Here is a 20,578-nt window from a genome sequence, read left to right as displayed (position 1 = left end):
CCACCCCGCCCCCCAATCCCAGGCCTGCCTCCCTGATGCCACCATCTGAGTGCGGGCCTTCCGTTTTCTAGGACTACACGAGGGTGGTGTGCCCCGTGATTGATATCATTCACCTGGACACCTTCAACTACATTGAGTCGGCCTCGGAGCTCAGAGGGGGTGAGTGGGGCCAGCCAATGCCCTCGCCCAGAAAGACTTTTTTGTCCTGGTCATTGCTGCCAAGGGAGAGAGAGGAAAGGTCTCCTAATGGTTTTTCTGGAACCTCCGGCCCTGCATACTGTAATGTCAGTAGCTGCAGGGTGGCCCTGACCATGGGACTGTGCGTGGAAGGATCAGAGAGGGGGCAGGTCACCCCAGGGCCTGAGGATGGGAGGGAAGCAGGACTCCCCACCCGCCCCGCCCTGTGGGGCCTGCATTGTTCTGACACCTCAGCACTGGGTACCTCTCTCTCCTTGAGGCCCACCACAGTTGTGCCCAGGCTGAGCACTGACTCCTCAAGACTGATTGGGGGTGATTCAACCCCTCACAGACCTCCTGCTTGCACCCCACCCCCCCAAGACTCATGGCCAAGGGCCGCACTCTGGAATTGTCCATCATGTCCCCCTTGAGTACCACTCTTGGGGTCTCTCAACTCCCACTCTGTATCCTCTGCCCTTCTTCCCTAAGTCCACCCAGCAGAGAAGGCTCAGACAGGCAGGAGGGCCTGGAGAAAGAGAAGAAGCTGTGGAAGGGAAATCAGGCAGCTCTGTTGCCAACCAGCCTGGGTGAGACCTCTTATCCCAGGACCACCTGGGAAACTGGATATGTTCATGATCCCGAATGAGCAAGCTCTGCAGGTACATCAGAGAGACTGAGTCAGACTGGATGCTATGTTTCAGGGTTTGACTGGAGCCTCCACTTCCAATGGGAGCAGCTCACACCAGAGCAGAAGGCTCGACGCCTGGACCCCACTGAGCCCATTAGGTGAGTCAGGGCAAGGGTGGGGTGGGAAGATTCACTACCACTTGGCCTTTCCCTCTGTCACTTGCTATAGGGAAGCAGTCCACAGGAGAGGCTCAAAAGATTGGCCAGAAACCAAGAGGACCTTTTGCCAGGCCAGGGCCACTTTTGCCCTTATTTTAGGAGGTTTCTGTCCTCTGGGAGATTTCTGCTGGAGGGATGGGGGCTGGTGGAGACCTGTGCTGAGGACTGGCTCAGCATCGTTCACATCTGCCGTGATGTACTTACGTGCATGTGTGCTAAGTTGCTTCAGTTGTGTCCGACTCTTTGCGACACTATGGACCATAACCCGTCAGACTCCTCTGTCCATGGGATTCTCCAGGCAAGAATACTGGGGTGGGTTACCATGCACTCCTCCAGGGGATCTTCCCAACCCAGGGATCAAACCTGTGTTTCTTATGTCTCTTATGAACTCCTAAGTTGGGTTCTTTACCACTAGTGCCATCTGGGAAGCCTCGATGTACTTACACTTCCTGCTAAATGTTGGAGGGTTCCACGTGGTCCCATTTGAGCCTCTGACAAGGGGAAAGACGGTTCCTTAGCCTCCAGGTCCTGGATGTCAGTATTCAGCCCAGGAGGGTCGTCAGCCATTGCTATGGGTGGAGGCTGCTGTCAAGGTGTGGCCACTGCTACGTGCTCACACACATGACTGGTGCGTCAGCTCTGGGCTGCTTGTGTGGTGCTGTAGATGGCCTTGTCCTGATCTACATTCTCACCTCCAGCCCCCACTGTGACCCACATCACAGTGGCCGAATGGCTGCCTGGGGTCGGGCCCATCTGAGGGCTTGGCCGTCCAAGTAATGGTCTCAGCATCACGTGTGTGGCCTTGATATTCCTAAGACTGGAGAGCACACCTGTCCCAGGCCTGTTGGGAACCTCCAAGCCAAAACTTATCTGCCTCCAGTGGAGCCTCAGGAGGCTAGCAAGTGCTTGAGGATGTGGCGAGAACACCAGGGAACTAGAATTGCTCCTTCTGGGGAATGCAGAGATGCCCTGGGCTCCTTGGGGGAACATCTGCATCTCAGGGCCTGCATAGAGTAAATGTCTGATCATTCTCATTGAATTGTTTGTGTGTAAGTTGCTTAGTCATGTCTGACTCTTTGCTACTCCATGGACTGTAGCCTGCTAGGCTTCTCTGTCCAAGGAATTCTCCAGGCAAGAATACTGGATAGGTTGCCATTCTCTTCTTCAGGGCATCTTTCCAACCCAGGGATCAAACCTTGGTCATCCGCATTGCAGGTGGATTCTTACCATCTGAGCCACTGGGGAAGCCTTTTCACTGAACTAACTTAAGTCAAACAGAGACCTAAAGGACTATGAAGGATTGAGTGGTGACAGACAGTGGAGATTTGGAGAACCCTGCAGTGGAACCTCTGTCGCATGTACCAGCCAGCCCCTCCTCCCTCCTCCAGCCTTCACGATCTGGAGTGATGCTGAGAGGGAGATGGGAGCTGCGTGGCACACCAGATAGTGCTCTTGTTCCTCAAGGGAGAGCAGAACCTTCTGATCATCCTGAGGGCCATGCAGCTCAGCAGTGCCTCGGTTACTCGCCACACTCCCAGAGTCACCTGAAGCAGCAGTAGGCCGAGGCAAGGACAGGGTGGCTCTGGTTTCCCCTCTCTGTTCCAGGGGTGGGGTTCTCAGGGCTGGTTCTCTTCCTGTGGGATATCTCTACTCATCAGAGGACAAGTGTTTCCCAGGACTGAGCCAGTTGTCAGAGGACAGTAGGATGTCATGGCATCGGCAGACCGAGCTTCTGACCTGCTCCGTATCAACTGACTGTTTGATATAAAGCTCCCTTCTCTGTCTGGACCTGCTGAATGAGGGGCCTAGTCCCAGGGGCTCACCCTCCACCCCCACCCCAGATACCCATCCTTGTGATCATTGGGTTGTTTGACTGGATTCTGCAGCCCTTTCCTTTCCAAGTAGCTTCTTTGGAATCTCTCTCAGCAGCCAAGGAGAGGGGAGTTGGGGAGGGGCCCCAAGGAAAGAGAATGAAGATGAAGGCTGCTGCAGCAGAGCACCACAGGCTGCATGGCTTAAACCATAGAAATGTGCTGTCTTGAGTTCTGGAGACCAGAAGTCCAAGTTTGAGGTGTCAGCAGGGTGACTTCTTCCTGAGGTCCGTGCCGGACCCCATCCTGGGCTTGCAGAGGGCCACTTTCTCTCTGTGTCTCCTCACCTCATCTTCTTTCTGTGCATGTCTGTTTCTGCGACTGAGTATCTCCTTTTATAAGGACACCAGTCCTATTGAATTGGGACCAGCCTCATGACCTCATTTTAGCTTTATCACCTCTGTGAAGACCTTTTCTCCAAATAAAGTCACATTCTGAGGTATTGGGGGTTGCGTCCGTGCCAAGTTGCTCCAGTCGTGTCCAACTCTTTGCGACCCCATGGACTATATAGCCTACCAGGTTCCTCTGTCCATGGGATTCTCCAGGCAAGGATACTGGAGTGGGTTGCCATGCCTTCCTCCAGGGGTCCAGGGGGATCCACCTGACCCAGGGATTGAACCTGCATCTCCTGCATTGGCAGGCCAGTTTTTTTACCACTTTCGCTACCTGGGAAGCCCACTGGGGGTTAAGACCCCAGCACATTTTTCAAGGCATATAATTCAGTCTGTCGCGGCGGTAGGGGGCCGGGGAGGGGAGAGAGACCAGTCTCAAGAAACAGATGTGCTGTTCACAGTGCTGCCCCAGCCTCTCATTTGTGCCCAGTCAGTGGCCCACAGTCCCTGCCCTCTGTTGTGGGGCTCCCAGGAGAGCCCCACTGGGCAGGGCCTGTGAGAGAGGCAGGGAAGGCTGGACTTCTGAGCAAATTTGGAAACCCCCCCACAGGAGGTGTGCAGATGAGTGAATTAGCCTGTCTGCAGGGTCAGTAGGTTTATAGTCAATGGGAAAAGTCCCAGAGTGTGTTCCTGTTTGGGGTAAGTGGACCACGTGTGGGTCTCTCTGAAGAGGAGCAGAAACGGGAAGGATATGGCCTTAACGTCAGGACCGAAAGGGCAGAAGAACATGACAGTGGGCCCCCTCCCTTGACTGGCCCTCCCTCTTTTCCTGCCAACTGCACAGGACTCCCATCATAGCTGGAGGGCTCTTCGTGATGGACAAATCCTGGTTCGACTACCTGGGGAAATACGACACGGACATGGACATCTGGGGCGGGGAGAACTTTGGTGAGTCACTGGCTCTGCATCTTAGGGCCTGCCCAGGGGTCTCCATGTCCTTGGACCACCTGGGCCTGTGATGAGGGCCAGGGAGATGGGCAGCAGGTCACTTCTTTGGGGGAAGACCATGTGGGGCATCAGAGGAGTGGTTGCTGGAAGCGGGGAGGAAAGGAGATTGTTTTTCCATGGGGCCACGTGGAGGCTGAGGACCAGGGAAACATGCCCAGGGGACCCTTAGGGAAAAGTTGAGATGCAAAAGCCAGAAAGACCAAGGAAGAGCACAAAGCCCGAGGGCGGGCTTGGGGCAGACCTGAGCTAGGAGTGCTGAACTTAGAAATTTAGAGTTGGAAGGAGACTGGGGATAAAAGTATGAGGAAGATTGAAAGCACTGCCACTAACATCTGGATCACATCTGTTGGCTGCTCTAGGGGTATAGCCTGGGTTAATGAGGAGGGTATGAATATTCATTGGAAGGACTGATGCTAAAGCTGAAGCTCCAGTACTTTGGCCATCTGATGTGAAGAGAAAAGACCCTGGTGCTGGGAAAGATTGAGGGTGATAGAAGGGGGCGACAGAGGATGAGATGGTTGGCATCACTTACTCAATGGACATGAGTTTGAGCAAGCTCCAGGGGATAGTGAAGGACAGGGAACCCTGACGTGTTGCAGTCCATGGGGTTGCAAAGAGTCGGACTGAACAAGAACAGCTGGGTGACTGCTACAGAAGCTCTGGAGGCAACTTGCCCTTACCTTTTCTTGCAAAGTGATGCAAAGTGAAGGGGATGGAGGGGCTGGGTTCCAGGCTCTAGAACTGTGCAAACAGATGGCCAGTTTTGGCCACCGTGACATAGGGCTGCCATGTACAGATACAGGAGAAAGTAGTCAGAGACCCATTCCATCTTGCTGATGACACTGACTGACCCTCCAGTCTCCTCATGTGTTAGAAGTGTAGCACATGGATGCTTGGGGGTTGTTGTGGAAACCCACACAGGTAAGTCTGTGAAAGCTCCAGGCACCATATGGACACAGTCCGTGTTAGTTACTGTTCCTTCCCTCCAGCAGGTGAGACCTAAGAGATGACCAGTATGTAAGCTGTACTAGGCAGGGACTTGGTCTGTTTGTTCTTGGCGAGCTCTGTATGGTGCCTTCTGCGAAGGAGGTTTCAGTAACTATTTGATGAATAAACCAGAGGAGAGGAAGAGGAAGAGTCTGGGATGTCAGGACCCCTTCCCCTTCTCTGGACACCGGGGAACGTGTTTGGCACAGTCACCCCCCACGCAGTGGTGCGAGCCAGGAGAATGATCCATGAGGTTCCTCCTGGCATTCAGTGGTAATGCCATACATTGTCCTCTGCCATTGTTTTCTCCTGTCCCTGCCTCCAGGCTGCTTTATGGCTTTCTTCCTCAGTCACCAAGAGTTATTTCCCGGAAATTTATGGCTATTGCCTGACCAACGGCATCTGTTCTCCCAAACCGGGCCGTGTACAGAAATCCATCAGAAAAATCCGTCTCCTGCCATATGGGGGCCAGATTGGAAACTCCGCAAACAAAGCAGAAAACCCCAACTCTTACAAACCAAATATCCTGCCTGGGACTCAGTCCTGGGATCCCATGAGGGTCTTTGGAGTGGAGTTTGGGGTGGAATCTCCCGGCACCAGCCCAGGAGAACTTGGAGCCAGGTACGCCCTTGGTGTTCTCAGTGTGGACAAGATCGATCTCTCTCTCTCTGAACAGAGCCCATCAGATGTCCCGGTGTTCACAGTACCTCTCATGATTCTTCGTGGTGTGCTCTAGCCTTTCTTTCCATTCATGGAATCCTTTCTACAGCTCTTTTGATAGATAGCAGTCATCCAGTGTCCGCTTGAATGCTATTTATGATGATATGTTTGCTGCTTCACAATCTGGCAAGTTCTGTCACTGAGAATGTTTGTGTTGAATTGTTAGTAAATCTTCTAAGTCAAACCAAAGCCTAGCTTCCATCTGTTGGGCCTTGTTCTGCCCTGTGGACCCTCACAAAATGCGTGTGATCCTTCCTTACCACGGCAGCCATGTGTAGATGCAGGCAGCATGCTATTTTCAATGACGTCACATTCTGGTCCAAGCTACCAGTGCGTCTGTGCTATGTTGCTTCAGCCATGTCTGACCCTGTGTGATGCTATGGACTGTAGCCCACCAGACTCTTCTGTCCATGGGATTCTCCAGGCAAGAATACTGGAGTGGATTGCCATGCCCTCCTCCAGGGGATCTTCCTGACCCAGGGATCAATCCCGCATCCCTTATGTCTCCTGCACTGGCAGGCAGATTCTTTACCACTAGTGCCACCTGGGAAGCCCCAGCCTACCAGTACCATCTCCTTATAGCAATGTTGACACACATCTGCTCACATCCAGGGTGATCCCCTCTAGGTGGCTTCCCAGTGGTCTGGCATTAATAAGTGCTGATTGGAACAGAAAAGTAGAGAGAAACCCCAGGGGAGGTGTGAGAGAGACATTTTATAATCATCACAAAATGTTTTAAACCACAAAAAAAAAAAAAAAACCCTGCAGACAGCTATCACAGGAAATACTGTTTTCTCCAATTCCACCATTCCATTCGGTATAGCCAGCTCCTAGCACTTTAAAAGTCATTTCTGGACTTTTTTTTTTTATAGCATTTTACATGCCAGAAAAAGCAATGCTTTTTTTTTTTTAAGAAAAATTGAAGTATAGTTCATTTACAATACTGTGTTAGTTTTAGGTATACAGCAAAGTGGTTCAGCTATACATATACCTATAGATTCTTTTTCAGATTCTTTTCCCTTATAGCTTATTATAAGATATTGAATATAGTTCCCGGTGCTATATGGTAGGTCCTTGTCAGCTCTCTATTTCATATATGGTCATGTATAGATATTAATCTCAAATTCCTAATTAATCCTTCCCCCACCCTCCACTTTCCCCTTTGTTAACCATGAGTTTGTTTTCTATGTTTGTGAATCCGTTTCTGTTTTGTAAATAAGTTCATTTGTATAATTTTCTTAGATTCCACATCTATGATATGTGATTATATGTTATTTGTCTTTTGCTGTCTGACATTTCATTTAGTATGTTAATCGGTAGATCCATTCATGCTGCTGCAAATGGCATTATTTCATTTTATTTTTATGGCTTAGTAATATTCCATTGTGTGTGTATATATATCTATATACATATCTATCTGTATATATAGATATATATACATATATGTACCACATCTTCTTTATCCATTTATCTATTGATGACATTTAGGTTGTTTTCATGTCTTGAATATTGTGAATAGTGCTACTGTGAACATCGGAGCGCATGGATCTTTTCCAGTTAGAGTTTTCATCTTTTCTGGATATATGTCCAGAAGTGGGATTGCTAGATCATATAGTAGCTCTATTATTAGCTTTTTAAGAAGTCTCCATACTGTTCTCCATAGTGGCTGCACCTACTTACAATCCTACCGGCAGTGCAGGAGGGTTTCCTTTTCCCCACACCTTCTTCAGCATTTATTATTTATAGACTTTTTGATGATAACCTTTCTGACCAGTGTGAGGTGGTACCTCATTGTAGTTTTGATTTGCATTTCTCTACTTATTAGTGATATTGAGCATCTTTTCATGTGTCTGTTGGCCATCTGTATGCCTTCTTTGGAGAAATGTCTGTTTAGGTCTTCTGCCCCTTTATTGACTGAGTTTTTTTTAAATATATCAAGTTATATGAGCTTTTTGAATATTTTGGAAATTAAGCCCTTGTTGGTTACATTGTTTGCAAATACTTTCTCCCAGTTCACAGGTTGTGTTTTCATTTTGTTTGTGATTTCCTTTGCTGTGCAAAAGTTTGTAAGTTTGCTTAGGTTCCATTTGTTTATATTTGCTTTTATTTCTTTTGCCTTGGGAGACTGACCTAAGAAAACATTGGTACTATTTATAGCAGAGAATGTTTTGCCTATGTTCTCTTCTAGGAGTTTTATGGTGCTATGACTTATACTTAAGTCCTTAAGCCATGTTGAGTTTATTTTTGTATATGATGTGTTCTAACTTTATTGATCTGCATGCAGCTATCCAGCTTTCCCAACACCACTTACTGAGGAAACTGTCTTTTCTCCATTGTATATTCTTGCCTCCTTTGTTGAGGATTAATTGACCACAGGTGTGTGGGTTTATCTCTGGGCTCTCCATTCTGTTCCTTTGATCCATGTATCTCTTTTTGTGGGGAATAACAGCAGGAAGAGATATCTGTTCTCTCCCAAGACATGAAATTTCTGTGTGTTCCAGATGTGGTTGCTTTTGTTGCATTGATTTGATTTCACAGCACAAAAGCCCATGAGATCACTGGACAAGGCTCCGGCCAGGGTGACTGGGACCATCCTCAGTGGCGCGTTGCCTCACCCGCCCATCTCACTTTCATCTTTTGGGAGCGGCCTCAGCAGCCACTTGAATGCCGACACTGCTGTGCACTCAAGCAGCCCGACCCTGGTGCCATTATTCCCACAAAGCGTTTCTAAGAGGAACTGAAGAGTGTTGATAATTACATCTGCAGTTCAGCGTAGAAGCAGCCTTTAGGGAAGTGTGACTTTTAGCCTTTTTTCCCCCCAGAAGTTGTTTTGCATTAATATTGGATGTTTAAACTCCAATTTGCATAACACAGGATACATAAAAATATCTAATACATCTACTCACTTTAGCTTTTGGTCTTTAGAGATGAAAGGGAACCTATTGCCCAGTAGAAGTGTGTGTGTGTCTCTGTGTATATATGTATATATGTGTGTGTGTGTGTATGCACATGCATGTGTGTATGTGTGTGTGTCTCTGTGTATATATGTGTGTGTGTGTGTGTATGTGTGTGTGTATGGTGGGAAGAGGTGTACATTTCCAAAGTGGAGACCTTGGTACATATATGAAGGGAGAATATGGGATTTCTGGATTTAAAATGGAGGCGGGTGGTTTCCAAAGCATAGCAGATACAACAGACAATACTGAGGAAAGAGAGATGAGGTGGGTCCCAGAGAGGAGCTGCCAGCACCACCTCCTCCATCCCCAGAATGTAGTCAGGGACGTTAGGCAGTGTCAGGCTTGGAGGGTCACGTGTGTGTCAACATGGGCTGTGGGGTCAGACAGGCCTACGTGTGAATCCTGTGGTCATCCCTGGCTGTGTGTCCCTGGAAAAGTTACTTTCCCTCACTGAGTTTGCAGATGGCTACTGCGTCCTAAGCTAGGACAGCAGCCTGGATTATCTGGGGGCGCCCAGTCTAATCAGGTGGGCCGTTTAACGCAGAGAACTTTCTTTGCCTGGAGAGAGAGGGGATGGAGCAGAAGCAGTTGAGAGATTCACAGGCTAGGAAGGATCATCCAGGTGTGAACAGGTAGGTACTGCATAGAAGGAGGAAGGGGGCTCCTGACCTATAGCCAGGGAGGAAGAGAGGACCTCAGTCACACGGCTGAGAGCAACTGGCTTCTGCAAACAAGCTGAGTAAACTGGAAAGCCTCAGAGCCCCCAGACAGAAGCCCAATCCTGCTGATTTTGATCTTGGGAGACCCTCGGCAGAGGGCTGGACCAACCCCCGTCCCCCAAGCTGGTGTAATTTGTTACGGCAGCAGGGTCAGCAGTGGAAACCCATTAAGCTCCCAGGGTCTCCGTGAAGGTGAATGAGGCCTTGCATAGGGACCCTGCCTCCTCTCTGGGCTGCATGAGCAGGCTTGTCAGAGGAGCACCCTGTCAGACCTGCAGCGACAGCAGATCCCTCCCGCTTTCTCTTCGGCCTCACCCTTTCGAGGTTCAGGGGCTCAAGAGAAGAGAAGTGGCCTCATCTGAGAAGAGCATCTAGGTCTGATGAAGAGTCATCTTTCCCCCCAGGTGGGGCTGCTTGCTAAGCCCCAGGCCCAGGTGCGGTCCCTTAAGACCACCCATTTCCAGAGGCATGGTGGAGAGGTAAAGGGTGTGTGCCATGACATTCGCTGGACGGCCTGTGGTGACCATGATGAGCCTGTGCTTACACCTCAGAAGTCGGGAGCCTGGATGCGGCCCTGACTGTCCCCAGTGATGTGAAGCACAGTTTTGCTCACAGGTTCAAGCCTGTCCTTTGTGGCTCAGTAAGATTGCTTCTACTCGAGTCTGTGGACTCATTAAAAAATAAAAACAGAGGTTTCTGGCCGAGTGGCTCAAAGAACGTAAAGATTTTTTGAAAGGAAAATCTTTGTCATCACATTTGTCTCTGTGGACTGATGAGCAACGGTCTCTTTCTGCCCATCACTGTCCACTCCAATCCCTTTGTCCTCATAAGATTTCACCTTGTCCAGTGGTAAGTGGCTGATGTTGTTAGATAAAAGATATCTGTGTACAGTCTGTGAGGCTCCACTTAATACAGGCTTATTGCCTTAAGTAGAGCCAGGTCTAATGCTCCCATTGCCTTTGTCCAGAAACCAGGCTATCAAAGGAAATTCCAGCCTTGACCTTTATGGCTGAGAAGTGGCAGAGGAGTTGGTGTGATTCTGGGGGAGGAAGCTGTCTCCTCTCACCTGGACTCCTGTCCACCATCACGACTTGTCAGGTGGACGTTGGTTCTGGCGAAGGGTTGTGGTTTTATGAGCACTGGTAACACTACTGATGGGTTGATGTGGAGATAAAAGGGAAGAGCTGAGAACAGAGGGTAAGGAGGGCAGTTTCTTCCCAAATATTAATTTGAAGTTTAAAGAAAATAAGGTAACAGCACCCCCAGTGTGGATGGAATAATTACATATCTCCCTGCCTGGAATTCAGAGTGGATTTAGGTCTGCATGACATTTGTCATCGGGGGAGTATGCGGGTGCTGACTCAGCAAGAACCACCCCCTCCCCCAAACTCCCTACCTTGTCTTTTTGCTCCTTCACACGAGAAAGTGATGACTTTGCAGGAGCTGCTGACAAGTAGAGGATCAGGGCTGCACCTGGAGAGCCTGCTGCCTTATGCCTCGGTCTGTGGCCCCCACTGCCTGGGGCTTTGGGATCACAAGGCTTTCCCAGAGGCTTCAGCATAAACCTGTGAGTCACTGGCCCTGGCCCCAGTCCTGGGTGGATGCACAGCGTTATCCTGCAGTCGTGGTGTAGATATACGTAGGATAACTAGAGGGATGTCCTAGGTCTTAAATACTCCTCATTGTGGTGCCCAAACATCCTTACACCACTCTGAACACTTCAAGCTTCCTCACTCAGACTGCCTTGACTCTGGCCGCAGGACAGCAAGGCATGCTGCTCAGGTCATCTTGGTTATGACATTCTGGACTCCAGAGCAGAGGTGCTCTTACTGCATCTCGGGCTGCAGGCTCTGGGGGCATCAGTTAACCAGAAGGAGAGGTGAGACAGGCAGCTGTCAGGAGTGGATGAAGGCGTTGATGAGGTAGAAATGGGACAGCTGGTTATAGATTGGCCTCTCTTGTCCGTCTGTGAGTGCCCTGAAGTTAGTATCTTTGTGCCCGCAGCAGTATTGGCTGATGGTGGGTATTCACACTGAGGGAGGTGGGATCAGGGCAGGGGCAGGAGTTTTGGACCTGGGGAGATGCGCTTTGAATGCTAGCCGCCCACAGTCCCATCAGGACTGATTCTGCTTTGAAAAATACCATTCACAACCACGAGTGGGCTTGTTGGGACAACTCATAAGTTACTACCTGAGAGAGGACCCAGCAAAGCCCAGCCCAGGAGTAAATGGAGGGGTCCTTTCCTCCCGTGGCTTGTGTCTGCAGAACTGAGACGTTTTCAAGCACAGACACAGGAAAACAAGCAGGGACGAAGGTTTTAGAGGCAGAGGAGAGGAGGCAGGTTGTAGGGGGTTATGAGAGGAAGATGATGGGTAGAAGATGTACTGCAACTGAGGGCATCCAGTGCACCTGGACAGAGCCGCAGGCAGCCGTGGAAGTTGGTCCTGGAGGCCAGAGGAGAGCTGGGCTGGCAGAATGGGAATGAGTCCTCAGCATCAAGTAAAGGTTGGGCCAGATGAGGAAGCAGGGACAGCAAGGCACTCAGACCCAGAGCCTTGGGGTGGAGAATGCCAGGAGCCCAGATGGAAGGTAGAGAAGGACCAGGGTTAGGGGTCAGTACTTTCTGAGATGGGGAGAAGGGGAGGGGCAGTAGATTCAGAGCAAAGCAAAATGGTGGGTGAAGGAAGCACAGGGAAGCAGGTTTAGTGAGAGCCGGGGGTGTGGAGACTGCACAGGTTGGAGGGATTCATTTTGCAAATGAGGGACATATGTCTCATTTGAATGCATGTAAGGAAGAGACCAAAGAAATGTATGCATATTTTTGGAAGAAAACTTGCACAAAATTCACAGGTTATATCCAGTAAACAAGGCCTCCATCTCAATTTTTGAGGGGTGTGAGGGTTTTCCTTTCTGGGAGCTAGAGCAAACCCTGTTTTGAGATCCTGGAGAGGAGTTGATTGGAGTCCAGTAGATCTTAGCCCTGGGGACTAAATTCACACACATACCATCACATTTCCCTGCACTGAGCCCTCCCGCCCCTCTGAGCATCACTACAAGATGGAGAGCTGGATGTTGGCCATCAGCTAAGCTCACTCATCATCTCCCGCAAACACTAGGTTGGGGCCCACGATTCCACCAGTGCCCCAGCCAAACACCAGGTTATCACATATCATTGACTTTTGTGGGGAGTCAAAATCTCCAGTGTTAGGTCCACAGATTTCAAGTGCCTCCTGTGGAAGAAGCAGGAAGCTGTAAACCATCTCACAAGTTGGAAGTGGGCACGGGGGGAGATGTCATTGGCATCCATGTCTTAAAGAGACTGGCTTTAGAGGAGTGTTTTGTGTCACTGAGCTTTCCATTGCACTTAAGAGTTTTCACATTTACTCTCGAAGTTCCACTTCAATGATGCCAACAGCAATCCTGTGGTGTACTTTTATGATCTTCATTTGACAGGTGAAGAAGCCCAGCCTCAACTAGGCCAAGTAGGTTTCCCCAGCAACGGGGCTAGTGGATTTCTGCAAACTCAGAGCCACTGACCCCAAAGCCAAGTTCTTCTAGTCTCTCCCCACCATATGTTCTTGCCATCATTTGGCAGCAATCTTGAGAAGTCCCTTCCTCACCCTAGTGTCCACGTTGCCCCCGCTCTGAGGGAAATCTGAGCAAGGTGGGAATGAGCTCTATCCTGTTGGGGAGAGCACCTGGGCAGGTTGAGACGGGTATCGAGGAAGCTTGGCCTGCAAATTTCCCAGGGACACAGGGCAGGAGACAGGAGGGGACAGGGAGAGGGTGAGAGAACAGGTGAGGATCAGGATGAAGAACTTGTGTCCTAGCACTTGCTTGCAGGGTTGAAAAGAAGGGAGAAAGACAGCAGGACGTGGGAGGGACAGAGGCTGAGGGAGAGGACCCCATGGTAAGGAAACCCAGGAAGGTGGGGGCCCAAGGTGCGGAGGGGTGGGGCACATCAGATGTGGTGGGCAGTAGTAGAATACCCACATCCTTGGTCTCTGCTCATGGACACCAGTCTGCTTCCAGAGGTAGTCGCCCACCAGCCTGGGTGTTTCCTGAAGCAAACTCCTCTTTCTTCAGCTTGACTATAGAAGCATGGCCCAGACAGGCATTCCAGATGTGAAACTGGCTCTTCCCATTGGTGGCATATCCAGCGGGATACAGGGGGGCAATTGCACTGGGAGCAGTCAGTAAAGGGGTGCACCATCTGTAGAAAAGTTAAAAGCAGTAATGAAATGCCCTCACAGCATTCAGCGGTTCCAAATGATGGCAGTGATGGCATCCTCCCCCCCCTCACCCTGGTATAGCACCACTCCCTCCTCGGGCAGGACCACTGCTCCAAGTCTGCGGGAAGCAGCTTCGAGGGAGAAGAGCATCGGCCAGCATGGTCTCAGCCCACCCACCTCTCCTGACTCTACCTCACCCCACTCCCTGAGGTCCCTGCTACAGCAGCCAACTGGGGAAAATGGGTTTGTTTGCAAATCCCTACCCAGGCAAGCACCCCAGCAACAGCTTCGAGGCTTCCAGCACTTTCTATGGTTGTTCGCAGCTCTTGGCTATGGCTCAGACTTTCTTCTCTGGGCTGTGATTCAGATGACCTCGCAGGAGATAGAGTGGACTCTCAGCATTGACACCTTGTCCAGGCGCCTCCTGGGAACTGGTCTTGTCTGTCCCATCCTGGCCAGGTGGCTTGCCAGCCTGTCAGAGTGGGAAATGCACTAACTCCATGACAACCCCTTCTATCTGGACCTTGACCAGCAGAAAATTCTCCCATAGTCTCTAATGGAAAAGTCTTTCTCCTTGGTCCTGGTTCTGACCTTCTAGGGTCATAGGAGCTAGTCTAATCCATCTTCTACCCGGAAACCTTCCATATACTCAAAAGCAGGTCTCTCATAGTCCCTGTGCTCCTCTGTTCCAGGCCAAAGCCTCACACAGAAGCCCCCACCCTGCTGGCCCCAGAGAGTGTTCCAAAGGCATAAGCACAGCCCTCCATATGTTCTCCTGTGTCCGCCAGTTTCCTTGTTAAGGCAAACCACCCTCCCAGGTGTGAGTTGTTTAGCATTCTCGTTGTGGGCAGGGCAACCGAGGTAGCAGGCCCGTGGAGTCTGGCTGTGGAGTTGGTGCCCTAGGCAGGCTGCTGCCGCCCTCCCCTCGCCTTGGGACCTGGGACTCCCTGGCGCCTGGTGTCTCAGGGCTCAGTCTAGGAGGCAGAGCAGTGATGGGGGCCTCGCTGTCTTGCAGAAATCTCCTTCAGGGTATGGATGTGTGGGGGCAGCCTGGAGATCGTCCCCTGCAGCCGAGTGGGCCATGTCTTCCGGAAGAAGCACCCGTATATTTTCCCAGATGGCAACGCCAACACGTATATAAAGTAAGCATGTGTTGTGGGGGTTCGGGTTCCCCGGGGGTGGCGGTGGCCACGGGCTTTTCTGGTGATGGGCTGTGGCTGTCCCGGGTTCTCTGGTAGGTTCGGCTGCCTGAGTGTCGTGAATGGACAGGGGCTGCGTGTTATGCTTGCTGGGCCACAGCCTGGGCAAGAGAGGTCAGGCCTGCCTATCCAGGTCCAGGCTGGAGGCCTTGAGGTTGTTTTCCACCCTTGACTTCTCCCAGGCTTGGCAAGGCCCTGCCTGTGGCCTTGGGGCCTTTGAGTCACTAGGCAGCACCCTCCCGCAGGGCTCAGGGCTCTGGGTATTTTGTGTTGTTTGGGGCAGGGGGAGGGTAGCCATTTTTGCCGCTGAGTTCTAGAAGATCCCCTGCAGGGATCTGCAGGGATCACCTTCAGGCTGGGTCACCAGGGGAAAGGCCCTTGGGGAAGATTCGGGAATGGAGGCACAAGTAGATACAGCCCAGGTGACTGCTCCAGGGCCTCGTGGGTGCACAGAAACGGCCAGGCTGCCGTAGGCCCTGGGTTCCCTTCCTGGGGCTCGTCACTTCCTGCCCAGGAACAGGACAGAGATCAGGAGATCTCAGTGACCCAGCGATGCCCACTTGCTTATTCTTGCTCGCTCCATACACCTGTCTCCTTTTCATGATTTCTTCTCCTTCAACCTTTTTCTTCTCCTTTAAAAAGAATTCTGTACCTCCTTTTCTCCTTCTGCTCATCTTTTCCTCCAGCTTCTTCTCCCCTTCTGTCTAATCCTCTTGTCACTTGACAACTTCACTCCCCATTTATTCCTCCTTTGCCTTTTTTTTCCCCTCTCATTTGGTCCATTTTGGGGAGGGAGGAACAGAGCACCTCTTTGAGTGTTTTTCTTCCCCTGCAGTGTTTTCTTCTGGGTTCTCTCATCCTTGGTTACTCACACATGTGGACAGGTGTGGGTGTGGACGGGGTGTGGGTGTGGACAGGTGTAGGGGAGCTGTAGGCTTGACCAGTGAGAAAGCTGACCTCATGCTTGACAGGGTAGGGTCATGAGAACCCCCTTAGCAGGGACTGGAACAAAGGCAGGGCTGCCTGGGCTCGGGGTCTTGACAGGGAAAGGTGAGCTGGGATGCCTGGTGCAGGAAAGTCAAGGGGCTATGATGTGGAGCAGGGGCCAGCTGGGGAGTGGGGGGCTGAGCCATGGGCTCTAGAAAGTTCCTTGCATTTGGGACTGGGCCCTGCATGCCAATGGAGTTGAGGGGAAACGGGGCAGTGTGGTCTCGGCAGCGTCCAGTGTGCTATGATTGGGCCAATGGAGGGAGCCAGCAAGGAGCTGTCTTCAGTGCACCAAGAGCTGGACTGCATGTGCAAAACTCCTTCAGGTCCACGGGCAGGCCATGCCCTCTTGGTGACACCCCCGAGTCCATGTACTCAGGCCTTGGGAGGTGCTGCTTAGGCTTCTGATTGTTTTCCCGTGTCTTCTCTTCCTGGTACCCTGGTGTCCCGGATAGCTGAGTGACAACATCCTCCATGTCTGTCTCTTTTTCTGTGACCTTTGGGGTCAGACTCACAGCAGATAGCTAATTTTTTTTAAAAAACTTCAGAATCCTAGCAAACATTTGACCAAGATGACGTGGTTACTTCATTCTTTATACCTGCGCCAAGCTAATCACATGGCCTGTGCAAATCTCATGCGTGACTGGCTTCCCCCTTGGAGAGCTGCGCCCTTTGCTGATGGGGAGAGTTCTAGAACAGGAGCCCATGGATGGCCAGAGATGAGATGATCAACACTCTCCCCTCTTGTACTGGCACCAAAGGGACACGCCAGATTCTCTTGGCTTTTTTCTCTTTTTCTGAGAGCCATGGGAAGTTCAATTTCTGGTATAATTTCTCTGGTCTGTGCCTTTTGGGAAGAGGGTATGTCGTGACTACTAAAATCCTATGTCTTGGGGGAGAGGCCCCTTTGGAGATTGGTGGGCTCAGCACCCTGGGGAGAATAAAGTTACTGAACCGTGGTGGCCCCCGTGCGGGCAACACTGCCCACTTATCACATGTGTGTATTTTAGCTGGGTACATCCCCGGTCCTCTCAGAGAGCCCATCCGTGATACCCCTTGTCTTTCCAGGAACACCAAGCGGACAGCTGAAGTGTGGATGGATGAGTACAAGCAGTACTATTATGCTTCCCGGCCATTCGCCCTGGAGAGGCCCTTTGGCAAGTGAGTGTCTCCCCTGGTTGTTTTGTGCAGACAGCCCAGAGCCGCAGCTCACCGGCCACCAGGGCCGGGGCCGGGGCTGGGCCTGTTCTGCCTTCCTGTGCCTTCTTGCTCCTGCCTAGTCCTGGGTACAGGGCCCCGGGCCACGCCTGTGGGAGACCCTGGCAGCCTGGACCATCCACTCAGTGGATAGAGCCATGCCCTGTGCAGTGGACTGGTGTTTCCAGCTTTTTACAGAAAGGTGGGATGCTGGGCTAAGCAGTGCTGCTCCCTCTAGATTAGAGTTCCCTCCTCCTCCTCCTCAGCTGCTGAAGCTTAAATCCTCCTCTTTTTACAAAGAACAGTACTGTGTAGACCTCCTCTAGAGCAGGGCTCCAGCTTCATGGGGGGTGGAAGAGGACAGGGAGAGGAGTTAAGGGCCAGATGCCATTTCATGAGATGCCTCATTAGTCCTCTGCAAACTGAGAAATGGGTATAATTACCCCTGTTTTACAGATACAGAGCCTGAGGCTTCTACATCTTCAGGTACTTGCCATGGATCACACCATTATAGGAGGAGAAGCTCAAATCACACCTGTCTGATCCCCAAACTTTGTGATGTTGCATTCCCCGACTCAGGGCTGGTTTGAGTAGAGAAAAATGCAACTTGATTGATGTCATATTCATCTTTTTTGAGAGGGGGCAACTGGTGGCTTTTGTCATCTGATGTCCCTCAGTTGTACTAAGGCTGTGGAGCAGATGGCATGTTTGCGGCCTACACTCCATCGATCGAGCCCGTCACTCCCAGGTGGATTAAATCACGAGCCTGCCAAAGTGTTTGCATTTCTGAAACTGAAAACCCACGCTGGTCTCCGCTTCTCCTCAGAGCCTCCCACAGTGTTTATTCTGAGTCCTCAGCTAACTTCCGGTTCACTGGCCATGTCCGTCCACCCCTTCTTTCTTCACTGCCTTCCCCTCTCCAGCTTGGGTTCTACTTTCTTACGTAAGCAGAGGGCTTAAAAGATGTTGTCCTTGAATCTCTTGCCATGTTGGGCATCTACCCGCCCTCCCAGGCCTCCCTCTTGACCTTGGGTGAACCTGACTTTGTGCCTTTTCCTCCCTGTGGGCAGGCTGCTGAACCGCTCTGGGAGTATCAGCTGGTGCTGCTAAGCCTCTGTGGCCATCCGGCTCATGGAGGCCCTCAGTGGGCCTCTTAATCCTGCCCCCTTGCCTGGCCGGCATTCTCCTTCAATCTTCATTTGTACCTTTTCCATTTTCTCCAGCTGTGGAGCCTGCCCTGCTTTCACTCACAGCACATGACACCTCTGTTTTATAGATGAAATAGCACCAGCTTCCTGAGCCCGACCACCCTGTACCTGCACTATCCCCCTGTCTCTTTTATCTGGAAGGATAAGGGGTGCCTCCCGCTGTGGCAGGCCAGCCCTCTACCTGTTCCCCAGATGCACTCTTCTCTCCTGCATTCATTCATAAATCACCACTGATCGAGTTCCCACTGCCTGGATTCATCTCCGCCTGCCTCTCAGCTTCTCAAACTTTAATGTGCACACAGATCTCCGGGGGATCTTGTTACAGTGTGGATGTTGGTTCAGTAGGTGTGCATTTCTATGAGCCCCAGGTGGTGCTGGTGGTGCTGGTCTGAGGACCTCAACTCAAGGAGCAGAATTCCAGGGTGATGGTTTCCAGACTCTCTGGACGTCTCAGTCACCTGAGGAGCTTCAAAAACTGCTGCTGCCTCTATTCCAGCCCCAGAGAGTAGATTAAGTCTGGGCTGTGTCCTGGGCTGTAGAATTTGTAAAAGATGCCCTGCCCCCCAACTAGGTGACTCTAACCTGCAGACAGTGTGGGAGCCCCTGTTCCAGGGGACTTGGCCTTCCCTGTGCCTTCACGCTCCCTGATCACCCAACTCTCTTCTCTATTGCATGGTTCCCCTTAGTATTTAAATTTATTCTGTATCTTACATATGTTTTAAAAAATAAAAAAGAGAAGGAAAGAAAACAAACTATAAGAACTCTCCCTCAAGCCAACGTTGCTCATCACCTATACCCTCTCTTCTGCTCCTTCAGAGCCAAGCTTCATGAAAGAGCTGCCTACATCGCTGTTTGTGGCTCCCCATTTCCCTTCTTCTGACTGTGAGCTGAGGCCATGGCCTCCATCCCCTACAATCACTCCCACCTGGCCCACCCATGGCCCCCCAGGGCCCTTACCTTCCTCGATTACTCTATTGATATGAGTCTTCTCCCACCCAAACCCCTTTAGGCACCCCTCTGATCTCAGTTTCTAGAACTGAAGTCTTGGCTCTCATCTGGAGATGCAAGCTGCACCCTCTCTGCCCACTCTGCAGGCTTAGGTTCCTCTGCCCACCCTTGTATGTTGGTCTTCCCAGAGGACCTGTCATAAACCCTTGTCTTACATCAGCCACCTCTGTGCTGCCGATAAGCATGTTTCCATCCTTTCCTGCACCACCTCGCCTCTGAACTCAAGTCCTTAGAGAGGGAAATGACAACCCAACCAACCATTTATTCTTGCCTAAAAAAATCCCATGGACAGAGGAGCCTGGTGGGCTACAGTCTATGAGGTTGCAGAGTTGGGCACAACTGAATGATTAAACACATCTTGCACCTCTCCTGAGCTCCAGTCCTTATGTCCGAATAGCAACTGGACATCTCTGCCTGGATGCCTCCCAGGCTCCTCTGACTCAACAAATTCTAACTGAACTCTTCCTGTTTGCTCCTAAACTTGCTCCTTTCCACCATATTCCCCACCTTAGCTCTTCCATGCATCCTGTTGTCAAACCAGAAATCTTGAGTGTCAACCTTGATTTCTCCCTCCCCATCCTCCCACACCTAAACTATCACCAAGTCCCAGAGGTCCTGCCTCACTCATACACTGATCATCTGGATTCTTGCAAATACTGAACATTTAGGCTTTTTCAAGTGATGTCATTCCTGTCCTCATGTTGCTTAGCATCTGGTGAGGAGATGCAGTAAATGCTGTATAAGAAGTTCCAGTATGATGAGGGTGCCCAGTCCAGTCTTTGGGGTGGAAGGAGACGAGGCTTGAGAAAGCAGGGCTGGTTCTGTGTGGTTGCCCAGGAAGAACAGGGCGTATGTGGAAATCAGGTGTACTGGTGGAAAAGGAGAGAGAATGAAACCTGTCCCTCTCTCCCATCCCACCCTACTCCCCTGCCAGAAAGCATGGTTGGCACCAGGTTTCGACCTGGTGCCTAACTGCTCTTCCAGCTTTGGGCACCAAACTCATTTACCTTGCTATTGTTGTTCAGTCACTCAGTCGTGTCCAGCTCTTTGAGACCCCACGGACTATAGCACACCCAGATTCCCTGTCCTTCACTATCTCCCAGAGTTCACTCAAACTCATGTCTGTTGAG

At 51.0% G+C, this 20,578-nt stretch overlaps 1 protein-coding gene across 1 annotated transcript in view; it reads left to right on the top strand.

Annotated features, from left to right (window-relative positions):
- The window catches only part of GALNT14 (polypeptide N-acetylgalactosaminyltransferase 14), a 220,995-nt gene that overhangs the window by 186,552 nt on the left and 13,865 nt on the right, over positions 1–20,578 (top strand). The window contains exons 7-11 of the mRNA XM_061156239.1: positions 72–159; positions 879–963; positions 4,071–4,174; positions 14,865–14,991; positions 17,104–17,196. Coding sequence (XP_061012222.1) covers positions 72–159; positions 879–963; positions 4,071–4,174; positions 14,865–14,991; positions 17,104–17,196 — 497 coding nt within the window. The remainder of the gene's footprint in view (positions 1–71; positions 160–878; positions 964–4,070; positions 4,175–14,864; positions 14,992–17,103; positions 17,197–20,578) is intronic.

This window comes from Dama dama, chromosome 11, assembly GCF_033118175.1.
Source record: "Dama dama isolate Ldn47 chromosome 11, ASM3311817v1, whole genome shotgun sequence".
NCBI classification, from domain to species: domain Eukaryota; kingdom Metazoa; phylum Chordata; class Mammalia; order Artiodactyla; family Cervidae; genus Dama; species Dama dama.
Note: the sequence above shows the minus strand (reverse complement) of the source record. Positions and strands in the feature narration are given on the sequence as shown.